We start from the raw sequence: 21,743 nt of genomic DNA, 5'->3' as shown, positions 1-21,743 counted from the left end.
AAAAAAAAAAAAAACAAAAAACAAAAAAACACACACACTGCGGGGTTGGAGAGATAGCTCAGCACTTCAGAAACTTGCTGCTCATGCCGAAGAGCAGGGTTCGGTTCCTAGCACCCATGTGGTAGCCCACAACTTCCTGTGATAGTTCCTGGGAATCTTGTCACCACATACATATGGTGTGCATACATCCAGGCAAACACTCATACACATGAAATAAGGCAAACCTATTAAGTATCAGAATTATATATGGAAGGGGAGAACACAGGGCGTCCTATGTTCAAGGTTAGTACGTTTAAGGAACTCCAGAGTTGTAGTTTGAAAGGCTTGTGTTAACCATGCCGGGCCACCACATGCTATTCCTTGAAGACCGCTATACATTTACAGGTGTTCCAGAGATAGTTCTGGCTGCTAGAGGGTCGAGGTCATCCTTATGCACGTCATGTTGTCTCAATAACACCAAACTATAGAAATTGGCCCTATAGAGCAAAACAAGAGAACCTCAGAATATTAGCCCAAAGTACCCCTTGCCTAGTCACCATATTCAAAATATGTGTATTTTGTGGTTTGGACCAAGCTATGTTCTGGTTTTCCTTCAATCCCAGCCATAGATGGTTCATCTCCCCAAATGCAGCCTGTGTCATACATCTGCCAATGACCTTTAAAAACAGGGGGAAAAAAAAAAGCTCAAATCTGCCTTGAATGTTATTAGTTCCGGTTGGCAAAATAAACCCAACAGTATTCTGAAGAAGACAGTGTGGATCTACATTTAAATAAGGAGATAGAGTAGGGTGGTGGTGTCCAGACACCTATTAGGGGGACACAAGCCAAATCAGCTTGGAGTGACCTGGTCCTCCCCTTCCAAAGAAGCCAGCAAAGTGGACGTGGATCTGTTGCCAGTGCCATCCTCCATTAGACACAGCCAACTGGCTTGGGCTTCCCACTGCCACCTGGGGCCACAGCCAGAGCAATAGCATGAAGCCCCCTGCATGGCCACTGCCACCTTCACACGCTGACCCTCTGATAAGGTGCCAGGTCTGATAAGTCTCTGCTCAGCTCCTCGTATATAAAAAGGCAGGGACAGTCTCACATGGAATTGAATGAAGACAATTCTCAGGAATTAGTTTTATCCTTCCGGCATGTGGCCCTGGGAATCAAACTTGATTGTTCCTACTGAGCTGTCATGCCAGACTGCTGATTTTTTTTTTCATCTTTAATCTATGTGTATTGTTGTTTATGCATGAATGTCTGGGCACCCTGTTTGTGCTTAGTGCCTGTGGAGGCCAAAAAGGGGGCATCTGATTCCCTAGAAATGGAGTTACACATAGTTGTGAGCTGGTATGTGGATGCTGGGAATTGAACCTGGGTCATCTGGAAGAGTGGTCAGTACTCTGAACCACTGATCCATCTCTTCAGGGACTTAAGAAACCTCTTAGTGCCGGGCAGTGGTGGCACACGCCTTTAATCCCAGCACTTGGGAGGCAGAAGCAGGTGGATTTTTGGGTTCAAGGCCAGCCTGGTCTACTGAGTGAGTTCCAGGACAGCCAGGGCTACACAGAGAAACCTTGTCTTGAAAAAAAAAAAAAAATACAACCCTCTTAGTAGCTGGGTAGAGGTACCACACACCTTTAATTCTGACACTCAGGTGGCAGAGGCAGGTGGATTTCTGAGTTCAAGGCTAGCCTGGTCTACTGATCGAGTTCCAAGACAGCTGGGGCTACAGAAAGGAAGCCTGTCTCACAGGGGGGAAAAGCTTTTAGTAATGGCTTTTCAAGACAGGGTTTCTCTGTGCTGTCCTAGGACTGGTACTATAGACAATATCTGGCCTCAGACTCACAGAGTGCTGGGGTTAAAGGTGTGCACCACCACCACCCACCAGCTTTTGGTAATTTCAAGGAAAACTACTCAATGCAAATAGTTAGAAAAACACTTTAAGGAAAATTAGTAAATATAAAAATAAGATTTTATTGTTGAGATTACAAATGTTTCTATTGAACTCATTTACATTTCTAGTATTCAACAGTTCTCCAATATTAATGTTACTGGTTTTTATATTTTTGTAAACAAGGTGGTAAAATGCAACCCTGGTTGGTTTGAACTCACTATGTAGACCAGGCTGGCCTCAAACTCAGAGATCCACTTGTCTCTGCTCCCTGAGTGCTGAAATTGAAGGCTTGTGCCTTTAGGTCAGGTTACATTTGAATATAGTTAAAGGAAACAATTTCTTTGAAGTAAAATATTCTTTTTTTATAAAAAAAAAAAAAAAAGGTCAGGATCTTATACATATCCCAGACAGGATATGAACCCCAAACTTTCCTGTCTCAGCCTCCCAAGTTCAAGATTCTAGCAGTGTACCACCTGAGCAACTAAGATGCTCTGTGATGATTGACGCCATGACCCAATGCTGGTCACCTTCCCGAATGGCATTCCAACTTCACACACTACCAATCTTGAAGTACAAAGACCCAGCATCCACCATAAGCTTTGACGGAGGATCATCTGAAAATAAAATCCCAGGGAGCTGACTGTAGCTCAGTGGTGGACTGCCGGCCTAGCTCGTGAGAGGCTGGGGTTCAAATCCCAGCACCAAAATCAAAGCGACAACTAGCAAAATAGCAAAAGCTTAGCATCTGCCAGGCAACTGTTACCCTACAACAACAAACAAAAATGCCTGTCCCTTTCCAGATAAATCAGGTGTGGGTACTCCTCAGCTTCACCCCCTAGAAGCACAGGACAGGAGCAATGTTTCCAAGAATTCCTCCATGCTCCCTACAGAGAGTCAGCCTGAGAAAGAGATGGGGAAGCTGTATCGCTGCTCACAGGGACACCTTCTGTTTCTTCTTCTTGGCCTTCAGCACAGGAGGGAGGGAGATCTTAAAAGCTGTCCTGGAATAAAAGAGAAGAAAGCCCTCAGGGCTCTGAAGCTCAGGGACGTACCCTCCCCCCCAGTCTCCTCCCCTCCCCCCCAAGATACTCACTCGCACGTGGTGCAGATGGGGCTGAAATTGCAGAAAACTGGTAAAAGTATAGAAAACAAGGAAATTAGGGGACTTGAAAAGCACAGGTTACTTTTTGCCCCACCCCCACCCAACACCCCACCACAGACAGTAAGAAAAACTACCCATGAGCTTACTAGACAGACACACAGAGCAGACATAACCAATCTCAATGAGACTGCGATGACAGAAGCAGGCAGCCCTGTAGTCCACGTGGATCGGAGGTGGGAGGATTAGCTGAGACCGCTGATCTTGATCCGGAAGAAAAACCCACTGTTTGAAAAAAGAAAACCAGAAAGGAAGGATAGGCAGGAGACTTTTAACTCCATCATGAGAGGAAAGCCAGCGAGAGTCAAGATACAGCAGTGGTCATTGACAGGCAACACTGAGAACGCGAAGTCAGACTTTCCGTCAGTGCCGGTGAGATGGCTCAGTGGGGAAAGGTCCTGGCCACAAGCCTAATGGATGACCTGGTTCCATCCTGGGACCCACAAGATAGAAGGAGAGAGCGGACTCCTGCAAGTTGTCCTCTGACCTCCACATGCACTCTGTGGCAAGTGAGCACCCACACGCAAACACAAAATAATAAAAATAAAAAATTTCCTTCAAAGTCTATTAAGACTCATTTTTATTCATTCCACAGTTATTTAAAATTTTTTATTTTGTGAGCTTTTATGTGTGTGAGCACATATTATGCTATATAGCACAGTTGTCAAAGGACAATTGGTGAGAGCTGGTTCTCTCCTTCCACCATGTTGGTCCTGGGCTTGAACTCAAGTCATCAGGGTTGGCAGCAAGCACCCTTACTCAGTGAGCAATGTTGTCGGCCCCACTCCACCCTTACTAAGCCCATGCTATATAGTCATATGACATCTGCAAACAACCTCCAGAATTCAAAGACCCGAAAGTTGGCCCTCTCAGCCCGGGAACTCTAAAGCTACCATTTACCCCAGTGATCCCTTCCCTGGGTAAGAAGTGGGAGTGCTGCTGCTCACTTACCAGTAAGTACTGCAGGAGAGAAGGCATCTGCGGCACCTTCAGGTACAGTCCCCCAGTGATGTCACAAGCCTGCAAAACAGAGGGGTCACTGCCAAAGAAGCACAGTGGCATTCCTGAAGAGTGGAGCTCATGGGGGACTCCACAGGTCAGTAGGTCAGTGTGTGAGGTTAGTGGACACATCACTGTCCACACTTCAGACAGCAGCACACAGCTCTGCTCTGGGTGCCCAGGCAATGAGACAAATGGAGTCTCCTCTTCAGAAAGTAAGCTCTTAGAGCTGCCAGCAGACAGCACAGCCTCGGGCAGCTTCACTCTGGCTGCTGTATCATACAGCATATTCCGAGCTTCCTAATGTTTTGCTTTAAATAAAGTTTCCTTGCCAGTTTTAAGGGGGTGGGAGTGGGGGAAGAGCACACTGAGCTGCAGGACAGAAAACTGATGTTACAGTTATGATTCCAGTGACAATCACATGGGGTGATGGGGAAGGAGAAGCAAAGGCCTGAGGGAAGGTCAGAGCTGAGCCTCACTCAGCAGAGAGGGACAGCAAGGGCCAAGGCACTTGTCAGCAGCAGTCCAGGTAACTGTTGTTTCACAAAACACCAAGGAGTCAAGAGGGGGCCCAGAGTGAAAAGAGAAGATGAGGGGTGAACAGAAGGCCACAGCAAGGACTTGGATATCAGTCAAAGTTTGCTGGGACAATAGGGGCAAGGGAATGGGGTTTGGGGAGTGGGCAGTTGAGCAAAGAGTGGCATGGCCTCATTTATGCTGTAAGCTTTCTGACTCCTGGCCAGTGGAGATATGAGTACTAATGAGAGCAGTTATCAGATGGCTGCCGGCCCACAGATGGGGGCTAGGAAAGAAGCCAGGGGGTGGGATTCAGAATCCGTGCTGAAGACAGAGTCAACCAGATCCTAGCAATATGGAAGGAGAGGAAGAGAAAGCAGTAAAAGCCCTGTGAACCATGCTGTGTGCAGAGATGGGGCTCAGCCACTGTACAGAAAAGGCTCTGTTCTGGACACAGTAACTGAGAGGTCCAGGAGGAGATGGCATGCACACTGCAGAGCATGCCTGCCTAGACCCCAGGAGAAGCCACACTGGGATCACTGGGAGGGACAGAGTAGCAGAGCCGGCTTTCAAGCAGAGTTGAGATCTCTCAGTTAGAGGATGCTTCGAGAGCTACAAACTGTCACCTCCTTGAAAGCCTGATCCTGAAACACAATGGGAAGTGCAACAGTGTGCACACGAGGAACGAGATGAAGGCAGCGTTACCCTCGGGAACATGGCACCCCACATAATATGAACATGGCACTCCCAATATAGGAGTTATTCCTATATTGGGTCTCATCCTCATGGGTGGAATCCTAAATTCTAAATACATAAAAGTGTATTTCATTCTTAGGTATCACTTAAAAATTCTAAAAAATACATTCTTATGTATTAACCCCCCCCCCACACACACACACACATGCCCACTGTCGACTGAGGCTAAGCAACAGAACCCTGGCCTTTGGCTGACTGATCGTCAAAGACAAAATTTTTTAAGAAAATTCTGAATAGGCCGGGCAATGGTGGTGCACGCCTTTAATCCTGAGTTCGAGGCCAGCCTGGTCTACAGAGTGAGTTCCAGGACAGCCAGGGCTATACAGAGAAACCCTGTCTCAAAAAAAGAAAATTCTGAATGGAAAAAGAATATTTATGTGTGCATGTGCATGCATGCCACAGCACACAAATGGAGACCAGAGAAAACTTGAAGGAGTAGCTCTCTCTTGCAGAATATGGGTCCCAGGAATGAAACTCAGGCCATCAGCTCCCTTTAGCCACTGAGCAATCTCACTGGCCCACAACTATTTCTTATGAGCAAAAGATCGCCATCCTCAGCTCATTGGTTATTTCAGGTATGGGTCCCTTTACCCTCCTCACTGGTCATTTGATTTCAAACTTCTGCTCAAAAAGCAACATCTAAAGCAGGAGATGGGTGATGGATTTGAACCCAGCCTGAGCTAGGATGGGCTCTTATGACCACTCAAACAAGCACCATCTACCAGTGCTTCCCAAGACATATATGGTGCAATGAGTAGAATTTACGTTTTCCTATAAGTCCCATTAAAAAGGGGTGGAGGCATGGTGGCACACACTTTTTAATCTCCACAAGAGGAAGGCAGAAGCAGGTCGGATCTCTGTGAGTCCCAGGTACAACTAGCTACACAGTGAGACCCTGGTCTCATGACCAGAAACAGATAAAATCCATTTTAATTATACATTAAGGTCAGTATAACCAAAATACCCTCCCATTCCCTCCATGTCTCCACAGAGTCTTACTCTGTACCCCAGGCTGCTCTCAAATCTCACTATCCCCCTCCTGTGGCTTCCTCACTGCTGGGACTACCAGCATGAGCCAGCATGCCTCGCAAAGGTATCCCCATCCCCACAAGTGCCGAATACACAGAACGTTCCTGTCCAGAAGCCTGGCCACTGCCACGCATGCCTTGGAAACGTACCTGCTGGAGGAGGCCTGAATCCGAGTCTAAAACGCAGGCATCGATGAGGATGTTCTGAAAGGAGCAGTTCAAAACATTATAGCAGTGCTTATGGCTGTCTCAGACATGCTAGAGTCTATTCTTTTTGGAACTTGTGGTAATCCTCCTGCCTCTGCCTCTTGGATGTTGGTCCAGAGAAGCTACATTCCTAAAATGGGCCCTTTTACACGTGTGGTGACACTGCGAGGCAGACACTGAGGATATGGCATCCAAAGCATCTAGGACAGTTGGAGCTCCTACCTCTAACCCTGACCCCTTTCACTCCAGCACGCTCTGTGCTGATGAGAATACAGGATTCTGGTGGTATGCATGTCAGAACTAAGGTTTGGAGAGGAGAGGGATGGCCCGGTGGGTAAGAGCACTGCTACTCTCCCACAGGACCCTGGTTCAGTTCCCAGCACCCATACTGGGGCTCGCATCATCTATAGCTCTAGTTCCACAGGATCTGACACCCTCTCCTGGCTTCTGCATGTACCAGAACTGCCCATGTTGCACATACATGTGTGCAGCCAAAGCACTTAGACACATTAAAAAAAGAGTCAGAGAACAAGGATGACATGTCAGGTTGTCTGAACATGTCAGTTATTTGCAAAGTGCACAGCACACTACAATAAGAGAGACATTGTCAGGCAGAATGGTGTAGGCCTGTGATCCTAGCTAACCCACAGGCTGATGCAGGGGATTCTCAAGTTCAAGGCCTGTGTGGGCTCTATGAAGCTCAAGACAAAATGAGAGACATGCCTTTAATCCCAGCACTCGGGAGGCAAAGGCAGGCCAATCTCTGAGACCAGGCCATTCTAGTCTCAGAGCAGTTCCAGGATAGGCAGGGGTACCTAGAGAGACCTTGTCTCAAAAGTCCAAAAACAGACAAACAAAAAAAGATGGAGGAACTGAGGGTGTCTGTATCAGACTGCTAACTCAGACTCTAATGAGGGGAGTACCATGACACCCAATGCCAAAGCAAGTCTGAGGGGACATCCCCGAGAACTCCAGCCAGTCAAAACTGCCTAGGACCCTACACAGAAAAGTGGCAAGTACCCAGTGTGGCTTCTGAATCCCCAATCCACTAACACAGCCCCATTTAGCCAGAACACTACTGTGCAAGAGTGACAATGATCACCTTCTCTGTTTTGTTTTTTGGGTTTTTAAAAATTAATTTAATTTTAATTAAATAAATATGCATTCCTGTTTTGTCTGCATGCATATCTGTATGAGGGGGTCAAATCCCCTGGAACTGGAGTTACAAACAATTGTGAGCTATCATGTGGGTGCTGGGAATTGAACCTGGGTCCTTTGGAAGAGCAGCCAGTACCAATGAGCCATCTCTCTAGACCCATTTGTTCATTTTTGAGACAGGATCTTTGTATGTAGCTCTGGGGCTGCCTCCTGGACTCCACATAAACCTGGCTGGCTTCTAACTCATAAAGGTAGGGACCACTACACACAGTCTCTGATCAGTTCTTTCAGGAACGTAGAAGGCTGAGGCCTCACCTGCTTCTGAGCAGCAAAGATGACGTTCATGAAGTTCATATACTGCAGTGCGCTGTCCTCCGCAGCCTTGATCACCTGCAGACACAGCTATCATACCTCAAGGCCTGCCCAGGGCGCACTAATGACAAGACCTACTGCATGCTACAGGCACTATCGCTTCTCCAGTCCCTCTTCCCACTTCGTACGAAACCCCCAAAGTATAGGATGACACCACAGTTTTCACGGTCCTTGTTAGACTAATGAGCATCTGTCCAGAGTACCCAGCATGCATTGGGAGGCCAGGGGACAACTTTTGGGAGTTAGTTTTCTCCTTCCACCATCTGGGTGCTGGGGATTGTTCTTCAGGCTTGGCGCCAGGAACCTTTACCAACTGAGCCATCTCACTAGCCCAAGAGCTTTGGCTGACCTGGAACTCGCTATGTAGAAAAAACATTGTCCCTGAAGCCACAGGCACCAGCCTGTGCCTCCTTCCCCAGGGCCAGGATTAAATGCATATGACACCACACTTGGATCCATTCCCATGTCTTCCCCAGTGCCAGGATTAAATGCATATGACACCACACCTGGACCCATTCCCATGTCTTTCAACTGTCTGCAATTGTATGCAAGCTTACCAAAATCCTTGATTTCATCTCCTGGTTATCTATAAAAAGATTAAAAACAAAACCAAACCAAAAATCAGGTTATAATTTAGCAAACATGGTAGCTTAAAAAGAATGTGGTTTTCTAAGCATTTTTTATTTTATGTTGAGACAGGGTCTCACTAAGCAGCAGCCCTGGATGGCCTGGAACTGGCTATGTGTATGAGGCTGGCCGTGAACTCAGAGATCTGCCTGCCTCTGCTTCTGAGTGTCTAACCATCCTTAAATGCCCCACCGAGCATGCAGCACTCACCATGGCAACAGCTGCAGGGGCAGGAATCAGCTCTTACCTTTCACTGCCTTGCTCACTCTGTGGATGTCTGGACTCATTAACATAAAGGAACATAAAACATCTGCAGGAACAGGGCAGACCTTCATATTTCAAACCGGACCCCTCCCATCATCTGCCGTACACCTGTTTCCCATTCTATACTCACAGAGAAAAAGCATTCTTTCTGCATGTGAAGACCACCACGGTTACAGACAGGTGACTATCCACCATCCTAGACAGGAACACTAGGGCCACACCTAAACCCATCAGCCCATCCAATGAGATAATAAATGTGAAAGCCATATGCAGATCAGGACAACTGGATGAATAAAAAGGATGTGAACTTCACTCAATACTGTTCAAAGATTATTTCATAAAAAGCAAGGCTGAGAGCCCATGACACATGAAATCGGGTGTGGTTGGAGTCTGCTTGCCCTGTGAGTCCCGAGAAAGTTACAGAATAAGGTCTACAGGAGCCACAGGCTAACACCTTCCCCATGAAAGACTTCTTTGGGACACGCTAGCACAAGGAAGGATACAGCAAAGAGCTTTGGCGAGGGACCCTGCCAGTAGTGTCTCCGTATGCTGGCCCTTGATGTCACCTGCAAAAGTTACAGAGCACAAGGGGGAATTCTAAGTCTATGTTCAAGTGAAGTAATTTAGAAACTCAAGTACTCATGAATGAATCAAAAGATGGCATGGTCAAAGCGGATTTTTAAACACAGAAACTAGTAATCAGTAAACACAGTAAGCAACTCTGTGCCTCTTTTTAGAATACCTCGGTGTCTCCTTTAGGGAAGGAAAGGCAGAGATGGGAGTTGGTACTTAAAGGATGAAGAAGGACTAGAGAGATGATTCAGGAGTTAAGAGCACTGGCTGCTCTTTCAGAGGATCCTGGTTCAAGGTCCAGCACCCACATGATGGTTCACACTGCCTGTAACTCCATTCCAGAGGATCTGATGCCCTCTTCTGGCCTCCACAAGACCCAGGCACACACATGACGGGTACACAGACACACATGCTAGCAAAACATCCATACACATAAAGTAAAATAAATCAGTCTAAAAAGTAAAAAAATTAGGACATGTACTTTATTTCAGAGAGGAAGGGTCTAGAGTGGCCCTGAACAGTGTGCACACACCTAACAGCCATTCCTGGAACTCAGTTACTGTTCATAAGTTTACAGTGGTGTGCCCATCACCATCACTGGAGGGTGTGGCACTTCGAATGAGAATGGCCACCACAGGCACATACATTTGAATGCTTGGTTCCCAGTTGGTGGAACTGTTTGGAAAGGATTAGGAGGTGCAGCCTTGATGGAGGAGGCATGGGCTTTCACACCATGCTCAGTTAGCCTCCCCTCTTCTGTGCCTTTGGATTGGATGTAAGTTCTCAGCTCCTGCTCTAGAACTATGCCTGCTGCTGCCATGCTCCCCACTATGAAGCTCATGGATTCTACTATGGAACCATGAGCCCCAAACGAAATGCTTTGTAAGTTGCCTTGGCTGTGGTGTCTTACCACAGCACTAGAACATAACTAGGACAGAGGCTGAGTAGAGAGGCAGCAGCGGAGAGACAGGAGTCCAGGCCAAAGTCTGAAGTGCCATGTGGTCATAACGTGGGGCCGGGAGCTAGAGGCTTGAGGCTAGGGCTATGTCAAGTGTGCAGTGTGGTATTTCATCCCGACAGTGCAGAGACTAAGGGGTCAGAATTTAGAGGCAACTCTGAAGCTAAAATCACAGACTACATAGCTGATTAAATGGTGGACCTGAGAAGAAAAGAAGCCAAGAGCTTGGACATGAGAAACTAAGAAGATAGAATGACAGACATCCCATAAGAATGGGATAGTGGAGTCATGGAGGCTAAAGAAAATACAGTGAGGCATGATAGACAGACCAAGGGACAAGAAAATAGAGATGTCTGAGCTTAAAGTCTGGGATTGCAACAAACTGGGAAATGTTGCCACCTAAATGGTACAGGGAAGGGCAGGAGAGATGGTGAAGCATTATCCACGAGTACCACACCTGCAGAAGACACACGTTTGGCTCCCAGCACCCACGTCTGGCTGCTCACAACTGCCACTGGCCCTCAGGCACCTGCACGCACACTGCATACACAGTCTCATGGAGGCATACATATGCATTTAACCTTTTTTATCTTAAAGATTTATTTTATGTGTAGGAGAACTGTGCCTGGTGCCTAAGGAGGTCAACAGGGGTGATCAGATCCCCTAGAACTGGGATTACAGATGTCAGTAAGCTGCTCCCTGAGTGCTGAGAACTGAACCTGGATCCCCTGAAGAGCAGCCAGTGCTTTTAACCACAGAGCTCTATCTCTAACCACTCTAAACATATATTTTTCTTCAAAAAAATTTTTAATCTTAAAAAATAAAGATTAATAAATTTGGTATTAAAAGTAAAAATAAATAAAAGGTAAGCATCCATGGAAGAGCCAAGATATATTTTAAGGGAGAAGGTAAAGGGCAAACTAGACAAAAACAAAACAAGAAAAAAACAAAAAGAAGAGCCAGGGATGTGGTACTTCCCAGTCTGATATAATCCCAGACTTTAACTTGGGAGACTGAGGCAAGAGGACTACAAGTTCAAGACCAGCCTGGGCTACCTGGGGAGGAGCTATCTAAATAGAAACAAACAAAAACTCAAACAAGACTGAAAAAGAATAGTCCAAAAACAAGAGAAGAAAAACTGGTTAACAGTGTGACTTCCTGGGGTGCCAGAATGTTCTAGAGCCAAGCAGGGTTAACACAAATTTGTCTTGCTAACTAAATATCACAGAGATGGGAGGGAGTGAACCTAAGAAAGAAGAGAGACATGTGGCCAGCGTCTGCAGCCTCAAGTCTCTGAGCTTAAAGCCTCGATGCCCCCCAAATCAATGTTATTTCAAAGGAAAAACAGTCTACAACATGTAACACATCCCTAAGCCTCAGTGACGATAGCGGAAGAGGCTTGGGACAGAAAGATTGTAAGAGCAAGGGCTCAGCCAGGCGGAGGTGGTGCACGCCTTTAATCCCAGCACTTGGGAGGCAGAAATAGGAGGATTTCTGAGTTTGAGGCCAGCCTGGTGTACAGAGTGAGTTCCAGGACAGCCAGGGCTACACAGATAAACCCTGTCTTGAAAAAAGAAAAAAGAAAAGAGAAAAAAAGAAAAAAAGAGCCAGGGCTCAAGAGGATCAGGCAAAACAACGTTCTCCTGGCAGGAAGTTGTACTCAGAAACTCACAGCAGCCGTGGCTGTGGGGCGGCATAAGCCCATACAAGATCAAGCCGGTTAACATTTCTGCACAAGTGGGGAAGAATCCTTGAGACTAGACCCCTAGCTGAAGAGCCATAAACAGTTGATAGCCTGGCTTGGGGTAGTTGGCTTTCTTTAAGGGTGTGGTTCCCGCAGGTCAACAATGCTCCAGTAGATGGCCCTACAACCATGGACAGCACACATAAATTTGTTTGTTTGTTTGTTTTGAGACAGGCTCTTACTATACATCCCTGGTTGCCCTGGAATTTGCTGTGTAGACCACACTGGCCTGCAACTCACAAGTGATCTGCCTGCCTCTGCCTTTCTACTGCTGTGATTAAAGGCATTTACAACTATATCCAGATTATTATAGCCAGATAAAAAGTTAGGAGGCAGTAAGGAGATGAAGGGAGGAGATGGGAGTGTACCTAGGAGTTAGGAAGAAGAATGGGGTTGTTGAGTATCATCAAAACACATGCTATACATGTATGAAATTCTCAAAGAATTAATAAGAATCTTGCATTTTAAAAACATACAACAATTACCACCACATGGGGACAGCAGTGACAATAGCCAGGCTTACTCTTGGTCATCAGATCCTTGATCTCCTCAGCGATCACCTCATTTGCGGCTGTCAACAACTCGTATTTTCCATCTTTACTCCCAGAGGGATTACAGTCAGGAAGGGCGTTGCCAGGGTCTCCGAAGAAGTCTCCAAGTCTGCCGTTCTTCCCCGGGTATAAGAATCGACTGAGAGGGTAGGAGAGAGATCCCGCTGAGTAGCCAGAAGGCGCTCTCTCTACACATGCATGCAAACTATCAAAGACCTGAAAGGCAGCCTCTGGCTCCTACCTTTCCTGAATGTGACTGGCGATGACAGCCAGCTGGTTGGAGCGGTTCATGAACAGGTGGGAATTTGCCAGCACCATCACTGCATCCATGCATTTGGATAAAGTAAACTGACAGACATGAGAGGAGCACGTCAACCTCAAGGAAGGTGTCATTGAGAGAAAGATTACCTATTACTTAGCTTCGTTTACTTATATATACGCTGTGATATGTGTAAGAAAGGGTCTGGCTACACAGCCCTGGGTGGCATCCAGTAATTCACCTATCACTACCTTCCCATGTCATTTCACATGTCATTCTGTGTGGATGCTCCCTGACATCTGACAAGGACTCAGCTTCTCCTTCGCTAAACCCAAGGCAGAGAAGCTGAGAGGAGGCCTTCTTCGCCTTACTGACAGAGACTAGAACCTTACTTATCGGATACTAGCATGATGGGGCCTTGACCTGAGGAGACAGAGGCAGCCGGACCAGAAGTTCAAGATCATCCTCAGGCTGTATAGCATGTTCAAGTCCAGCCTGATATACCCGAGATCCTGTGTTGATAAAATAAAAAAGCACAACCCTGCTTCACAAATAAAATATGAATGTTAAAAAAAAAAAAAAAGATAAGACTGTCTCAAAACTCCAAAGACCAGATCTGGTGGGATGGCTCAATGGTTAAGGGTGCTTCCCACAAAGCCTGATTTCCTCAATTCTATTCCCAGGACCCAAACGGTTGAAGCAAAGAACTGACACCCAAAAGTTGTCCACTGGCTTCCACACGTGCTGTGGTACGCTGTGCCTACCCCCCAAGTAAATAAATAACAAAAGATGCCTGTTTAGAAGAGGCAAAACAGATAGGAGGCAATCCATGGCTGCCTGCAGGTAAAGGACTAGAAGCAGGAGTGGGGGTCAACAGGTGCGAGGACTTCACATGGCAAAAGAATCATTCCAAGAAGGAACTGTGGGGTCATTTATGCAACTTCCCTGTGTGGTCTGTGTGGTGTAATTGGCTGCTTGTATGAACCCGCAGTTTTCCTTTCTAACAGTGTCTCTATCCCCTACTGGCCAAAGATGAGCTTGACTTCTGGGGATCTGCCTGCCTCCACCTGCGTGCATGCTAGGATTGGACGAGGGCCACCAAGCCCGGCTTGTAAAGACTCAATAACAGACAGTGGGTGCGATACAGGCATACAGAAGTTAAAGAGAACCAACCATTCGAAGGCTCAAGCTCATCTTACCTGAGACTCCTTTAATGCTTGCTTTCCCCACCAAATCGGGTTGGTGTCAACTATGATAACCAGAAGATTCAACTCATCTTCTGCAAATAGCAACAAAAGCAACGTTGAAAATGTCAGCCTCGCTAAACTGAAAGAAAGTTCGCATACCCAATGAGCTGACTAGTCAACAACAGGTCTTCTAATGGTCATCATCCTCAAGATCAGTGGTGACATCACAGAAAAAGCCAAGTTTCTGTAGAGATTAAGTCACAGGCCTGAGGATCCAGCTTAGTGAGTGCTCGTCTAGTACTGGGGAAGCCCTGGGTTTGGTATCTGGTGTCTCATTTTTTAAAAAGAAAAACAAGGAAGGGGGCAGAGATGGCTTACTCAGTAAAGGCACCCACAGCCAAGTCTGATGCCCTGAGTTCGATTCCTGGGATGAACATGGTTAGGTGAGACCTGACTCAACAAAGGTACCCAATAACACATACACCAGTAAGAAAAAAACAAACTAATTTCAAAGGCTGGGATTGATGGTGTATTCCTCTTTAATCCCAACACTTGGAAGGCAGAGGCAGATGGATCTCTGTGAGTTCAAAACCAATCTGGTGTAGCTAGTTCCCAGTCAAGAAGGGTTAAGAAGCTGGGCAAGCCTTATTCAGCTCTCAGCTGCTCTACAAGCGGTAGCTGAGCACGAGGCATGCTAACCCTCTGCTCCTGACACATGGGTATACTTAACCCAAAGGCCTTCACATTTTAAAGAACTGGAATCTCCAGCAGCAGGATTTCAGGCAGGAAATTAGGGAACCATGAGGAGCCGGGGTGGCCCTAAGTTTAACCCATCATAAAATACCCAAGCCGGCTGTGATTAAGAAAATTTTATTTATTACTTTTTAGTCATGTAGCCCAGGCTGACCTCTAACGCTTTGTGTAACTAAGGATGGTATTTGACTTCTGATCCTCCTGTCTCTACCTCCCAAGTGCTAGCTTACACCACATCTGGTTATACAGGGATCAAATCAGGGCTCTGTGAATGTCAGGCAAGGATTCTATTATATTGCTATATCACCAGCTCAGGGACCAACTTTTAAAAACAGCCCAGAAGGGGGGGAATAATTCTTTTATGAACAAAGTTTTTACCATGCAAAGGAATTAGGCCACTATCCAGACTAACAGACACAACTAAACAGGCTAAATAACACAAGCACTCAACACACAGCCATGCTAGACGCTCTCGGACCAGCTAGCTGACGGAGGTGCTGGTTCCAAGTCTTTGAAGAACCTACATTTAATTCAGTTTGGTGCTGGAAACTGTACATAAACACTTGGACATGCTCTGCCACCAAACTACATCCTTAGAACTTTCTTATTAAAAAAAAAAAAAGATGTCTAATATTCGTGAGTGCTTTGACTGTAGTTGTATATACATTCATTGCAGTGTCCTCAGACGTCGAAAGATGGTGCCATATCGCCTGAATAGCTCTGCTACTGTCTGCTACTGAACCAGGTCGTCCACTAGTGTTCTTAAGCACTGAGTTATCATTCCAGGGAGCCTAACCCTTTAAAATAGGGGCTCAATAAATTTCCCAGGCTGGCACTGAACTTGGTAACCTCTTGAGTATCTAGGATTACAGGCATGGGACACTATACCCAGCCAAGAGCTTACAGTTCAAATGGACAAACGGACAGTGCCCACTGTCATAAAAAGCCTGGGTACTCGTGCAATAGTACAAGGCAGTGCCCAACTTACTGTCTCCTCCATTCCCTCCCGAAGCTCCTTCATCAGGATCAGCCCCCACCACTGGCTTCTGCAGAACCAAATCCTTATTCTGCCTTTCTTGCTAGTACCAAGAATGGCAAGGAAAACAACGTGTTGCCTGTCAGAAGCATATTCCTGAAACATCCCTGCCAATTTCCTTGAGTGTCTACCTCATTACTTGACAAGCAGTGCCAGGCCTGCCTTTCTCCTAGAGGTGTGAAAATGACTACGGCTGCTACTCTTGCTCCCACAATCCATTTTCCACACAGTAGCCAAAGTGATGCTTCTAATGTTGTCAATCAAGTAAATAATTGTGGGACAGTGCAAAGGTCCTTGCTGCCAAGATTGATGACCTGTGTGTTCAACCCTTAAGACCTACACCATAAATAAGAGAACAGATTCCCACAAGATGTCCTCTGATTTCCACACCAAATAAGTAAATACAAGGCAACAGTCTTTGAGGTACAATGTAATTTGAAAACTGCGACTAGGGCAGGGCAGTGGTGGCGCACGCCTTTAATCCAAGCACTTGGAAGGTAGAGAAAGGTTGATTTCTGAGTTTGAGGCCAACCTGGCCTACAGAGTGAATCAGGACAGCCAGGGCTACACAGAGAAACCAAATGTCAAAAAAAAAAAAAAAATCCACAAAGGAGAGAGAGAAGGAGAACCTGTAACTAGAGAGATGACTCAGTGGTTAAGAGCACTGACTGTTTTGCCGGTGAACCCAGGTTCAATTCCCAGCACCCACATGGCAGCTCACAACTGTAACTCCAGTTCTAGGAAATGCAAAAACTTCACACAGATATACACGTAAGCAAAACACCAATACACATAAAATGATTTAAAAACTGTAACTAGTACTTTACTGTATGACTATGAGCTTCCCACCTTCCTCTATTCCTCCCCCCTTCCCTAGGATGTTTGTACTTCATAATGTCACTCACACTAAAGTTCTAGTATCTTCATCTTTCCTGGACTCCTAATGAAATACAGTCCCTAGTTGCCACGCACTGTCTTCAAGGCCCTGGTCACCTCTTAGAACTAACTTCCCTGGCCAACTGGTCTCTTGACCATAAGGCACCACAGGCTCAAAACTTTCCTGTATCGAGTTCTGTGCTGTACTTCCCAATTTAGAAAATGATGTCGAATACACGGGGGGTAATTCCAATATGTCCCGAATGACACATTGGGCGTGCTGATTCAGGCCTATATCCCAGAACTCCGAAGGCTAAGGGAGGAGACAGCATCTGCATAAAAAATAATTAGGGCTGGGGAGGAAGCTCAACTGGTAGAATGCCTACTGAGCAAGCACAAGTATCTGAGCACCACAAAAAAAAAATCCAGCTTGATCGTGCACGTCGGTAATCCCAGCACTCTAAAGGAGACTGGAGAATGAAGAGTTCAAGGCCATCCTTTACATCACAGTGAGAACCTTTCTCAAAGACAAAATGGCTGAGTGAATGAACGACTATTCTGGCTGTTCCTCTAAAGACCAAAAGTGTCCCTCCCACCCGGCTCCGCGTCTCGATCCGTGCCACCCTCACCGTCCGCGGCCATGGCTCCCTACGCCTCGGTGAAGAGCCGCCCCACGGTCCAATGCGCGGTCGACTTCCGGCGCAGACGAGTGACGTTTCGCAATCCGGGGGCGACGGAAATGATGCATGAGAAATGCGACACCCTGTCAGGCCGTGCTTTGCTGCCGGCGCGGTTTGCGGGACGAGTCGCGGAGAAGCCATGGAGGACCGCGGTGAGTGTGTCAACAGAGCGGCGGGGACACATGGTCCCGGCCTCGCACAGGCAGCCTGAACTCCGGGCGATGTTGTCCGGGCTCCAGTCACTTCCCGCTGTCACTGCTCCTGTGTCCGTGGTCTGGGTCCCTCGGACGCTTGCCAACTGGCTTCAGCACAAGCTGCCCGACGAGCTTCCTCCGAAAACCTTGCTCTCGGAGGCAGTGTGCTGGCCCTCGCAGCACGGGTGTCCTCTGTGAGCAGTAAGAAGACGCCTAGCCCTGCTGGAAGAAATGAGGCACCGTTGGTTTGCTCGCCCGCTGTAGTTATCAGAATGTATTAGGCGAAAAACAAACTAATACAGTGCTTTTAGTTAAAAAGTGAACTGTAAACATTTATGTATGTGCGTAGACTTGATTGGCATTCAGTGCTCAAAAGGCTACAGGCAAAATTGATGAAGTGGATGAGAAGATTCCTTAGAACACTGGATTCTGGTCTTAGCCTCTAAATTTTATTTATTTATTTATTTATTTATTTATTTATTTATTTATTTATTTTGGTTTTTTGAGACAGGGTTTTCTGTGTAGCCTTGGCTGTCCTGGAACTCACTCTGTAGACCAGGCTGGCCTCGAGCTCAGAAATCCGCCTGTCTCTGCCTCCCAAGTGCTGGGGATTAAAGGCGGGCACCACCACGCCTGGCAGCCCCTAAATTTTATGCCTTGTGCACCAATTTTTTTTAAAATATGGACGCGGTGTATTCTCTATCCCTACCAACATTTATTCCCTTTAACTTTAAAAGCTGCTTTTTAAAATGTGTTTGCCTCTTATTCTTAAGGTCAGCAGTTGTTACCAAACTCTCTGGCCTCATCCTGCTAAGTTCACGCGATGATCCATTTGTTTCCTCTCTCCTTAGAGTTAATTGAATACTTTAAGTCTCAAATGAAAGGAGATCCTAACATGGCCTCAGCGGTGGCTGCCATCCAGACTCTGCTGGAGTTCTTGAAGAGAGATAAAGGTAGGAGTGTGGACAGGCAGACATGTAGATCAGTGTACAGTCTCAAGCCCAACCTCTGTGTCCATGGTCGACTTGTGGGCCTGGAGGAAACCCTTGGGTTATCACCGAAAGGATTCCCACCCACCTACAAAATATGCCCTGATGCAAGAGTCAACAATACAGCCTTAAATTAAAGGCTTAAGTTAGAGCAATAATTTAGCTTTATAGATGAGTACCAAGCTCCTAGCTTGTCCTTGATTCTGTGCAGTGCTGTAATGTTCCAGAATAAATTCTGGTGTCAATATTCATTGAGACCTACTGAGTATGATAAGTCTTAAGATCCTGGATATAGGGCTGGGGAGATGGCTCAGCAGCTAAGAGCACTGACTGCTCTCCTGAAGGTCCTGAGTTTGGATCCCAGCAACTACTTGGTGGCTCACAACCACCCGTAATAAGATCGGGTGCCCTCTTCTGGTGTGTCTAAAGACAGCTACGGTGTATTAAGCCGGAGCAAGCGGGCTAGAGCGAGCAGGCCCATCCTGAGTTCAATTCCCAACAACCACATGATGTACAAATGGCTCACGGCCATCTGTACAGCTACAGTGTACTCATATACATAAAAATAAATAAATAAATCTTAAAAAAAAAACCTGGGTATATAACATGACCTCTTATACATATAAAATATGTGCCTTTTTCATTCTCATGGGGTGGTGAAGAGGAGAATTTCTCTTAACACAGCCCTGCATGTCTTCCTGGTATATATACATTCAAATACATTGGAGCCTGCACTGTCTCACAGATCTCATCTGCCCCTGCTAAGTAATGACCTGCCATTCTGTCGCTTGCTGCAAATATCTTAGCCCAGCCCTGCTGGCCTCTTTAACCTTTACTTCCTTTTTTCTTTTCTTTTCTTTCTTTTTTTTTTTTCTATTTTTTTAAAGACTATTTTTTTAAAGATTTATTTATTTATTATATGTGAATACACTATAGCTGTCTTCAGACACTCCAGAAGAAGGCGTCAGATCTCATTATGGATGGTTGTGAGCCACCGTGTGGATGTAGGGATTTGAACTCAGGACCTTTGGGAGAGCAGTCAGTGTTCTTAACCACTGAGCCATCTCTCCAGCCCCTAACCTTTACTTTCTGTTTCATTATTAGCGTGTTCATGACTGTGGGTACGCACAAGGACAGCTATTGGGAGTCGCCTCTTTCTTTACTCAGGTCATCAGGCTGGCATCACAGTCGCTTCTTTCTTTACTCAGGTCACCAGGCTGGTATCACAAAGCCTTTTGCCCATTTGCCCATTTGGCCTTCTTGGTTTTTGAAACCAGGTGTGTCCATTTCTTAGGCTTTGGTGTCACTGCCGTCTGCCCAGGAGCTGTGCTCACTGGTCTCCACGTGTCTGAGTCCTTATTCAAGTCTCTGTTAAAATGGCCTGTAACACAAGAGGCCAGCCTTGTTCCAAAGCTCTCCCTTACTCATCAGCCTGCCTTTTCCTGTCCTTGTTCCAGTTTGCAGCGTATCTGTCCCTGTGCTTATTTATTGCTCCTTGAGAACAGAACCTGCTCTCTCTCGTGCAGCATCTCCCGGTGGCTGGCACAGAGAAGCATCCAGTGTTCTTTGAAAGAGTGGGTGAACTGCAGACCAGCAAGGGCGGTGACACTAAATGAACATCACATTCCTCACTTCATCATTGCAGGAGAGACAATCCAGGGCCTGAGAGCAAATCTCACCAATGCTATAGAAACCCTATGTGGTGTGGACTCCTCAGTGGCTGTGTCCTCCGGCGGGGAGCTCTTCCTTCGCTTCATCAGCCTCACCTCCCTGGAGTACTCTGTAAGCCCGCCCTCCCTCACAAGCGCTCTTCTGTGTGTGCAGATACTGGAAGCTTTACTGGCAGCTCCTTCCTCCCTTCACTTTGCCCTTTCCTTCCCAGGACTACTCCAAATGTAAAAAGATCATGATTGAGAGAGGAGAGCTTTTCCTAAGAAGAATATCCCTGTCGAGAGATAAAATTGCCAATCTGTGCCATACTTTTATCAAAGATGGGGCGGTGAGTAGACACCTCTTTTGTGCTGCTAGAATCAAGAGCTGTGGGGTCACACTGCTGGGCCTGGAATCCTGGCTCTGTCACCTACTGCTGGGACAATCACTTCTCTGTCCTGAACTTTTCTTGTATGTTAATAAGGGCAGCAGCTCCCAGGCTGGGTGAGGGGTGAATGAGATGCTCTGTAGTGTGCATTATAGGGGCTCATCATCGTGAACTAGAGAACATGAGACCAGCATGAGCGGGTCATGGTATAACAGGCTTGTTACTTTTATGTGGGGTTGGAGGTTTAAGCAAGGACCTCTAACCTGAACTGCACCCATAGCCTCTTAGTAAGCAATTTTCTAATTTTTTTTTAATCACAATTCTTCCATATGTGTTTGCATGAGTATGCCTAGGTGCCACGGTGAGTGTGTGGAGGTCCTAGGAATTGGTTCTTTCCACTGTGTAGGATCTGGGCATCCAACTCAGGTCATCAAGCTTGGTGACAAGCACCTTTACCCACTGAGCCCTTTCATCTGCTCTGATTTTTATGATTGGGTTCATGGTCCTCTAAGCTGAAGTGAGTCTGCCCAAACTAGTTGTTACTGTGGTCACTGCCAAGCATCTTTGAGCCAGCATTGGCACTAGGTAGAACTGTTCTCTTTATAGCTTTGGCCTGTCCATAGTTAATGGGGAGCAGGTTCAGCCAGTCTCCAGCTGATCCACTCCGCCAGGTGTAAACCCTTCGTCTTTATCACCTGCCTGCAGTTGCTGCTCGTTTGTCCGTAGTCTGGGCCCCTCAGATGCTCACAAACCAGCTTCAGCACCTGCTGTCTTAGATGCCGCCTCTGAAAAGCTGGCTCTTGGAGGCAGTGAGGCTGTCAGCACAGCCTCCCCCTGCTCAGCCTCCCCCTGCTCAGCCTCCCCCTGCACAGCCTCACCCTGCTCAGCCTCACCCTGCTCAGCCTCACACTGCTCAGCCTCACCCTGCTCAGCCTCA

The 21,743-nt window shown here is 46.7% G+C and overlaps 2 protein-coding genes across 2 annotated transcripts in view; one reads left to right on the top strand and one right to left on the bottom strand.

The window, feature by feature from the left end:
• Positions 1–1,938: 1,938 nt before the first annotated feature.
• On the bottom strand, positions 1,939–17,635 carry Gtf2h3 (general transcription factor IIH subunit 3). The gene is made up of 13 exons (XM_031337963.1): positions 17,535–17,635; positions 14,253–14,332; positions 13,036–13,142; positions 12,767–12,933; positions 9,472–9,534; positions 8,952–8,981; positions 8,635–8,663; positions 8,021–8,095; positions 6,491–6,544; positions 3,993–4,061; positions 3,131–3,266; positions 2,976–3,012; positions 1,939–2,883 (listed from the first exon to the last, which is right to left on the bottom strand). The coding sequence occupies exons 1-13, from the start codon at positions 17,545–17,547 to the stop codon at positions 2,814–2,816; spliced, it is 930 nt and encodes a 309-aa protein (XP_031193823.1). The 5' UTR covers positions 17,548–17,635; the 3' UTR covers positions 1,939–2,813.
• The window catches only part of Eif2b1 (eukaryotic translation initiation factor 2B subunit alpha), a 10,460-nt gene continuing 6,328 nt past the window's right edge, over positions 17,612–21,743 (top strand). The window contains exons 1-4 of the mRNA XM_031337962.1: positions 17,612–17,737; positions 18,631–18,732; positions 20,414–20,550; positions 20,651–20,767. Of these exons, the coding sequence (XP_031193822.1) occupies positions 17,659–17,737; positions 18,631–18,732; positions 20,414–20,550; positions 20,651–20,767 (435 nt within the window). The 5' untranslated portion in view covers positions 17,612–17,658. The remainder of the gene's footprint in view (positions 17,738–18,630; positions 18,733–20,413; positions 20,551–20,650; positions 20,768–21,743) is intronic.

Source organism: Mastomys coucha, unplaced genomic scaffold, assembly GCF_008632895.1.
Source record: "Mastomys coucha isolate ucsf_1 unplaced genomic scaffold, UCSF_Mcou_1 pScaffold22, whole genome shotgun sequence".
NCBI lineage: Eukaryota > Metazoa > Chordata > Mammalia > Rodentia > Muridae > Mastomys > Mastomys coucha.
The sequence above is the reverse complement of the archived record's forward strand: the minus strand, read 5'-3'. Positions and strand labels throughout refer to the sequence as shown.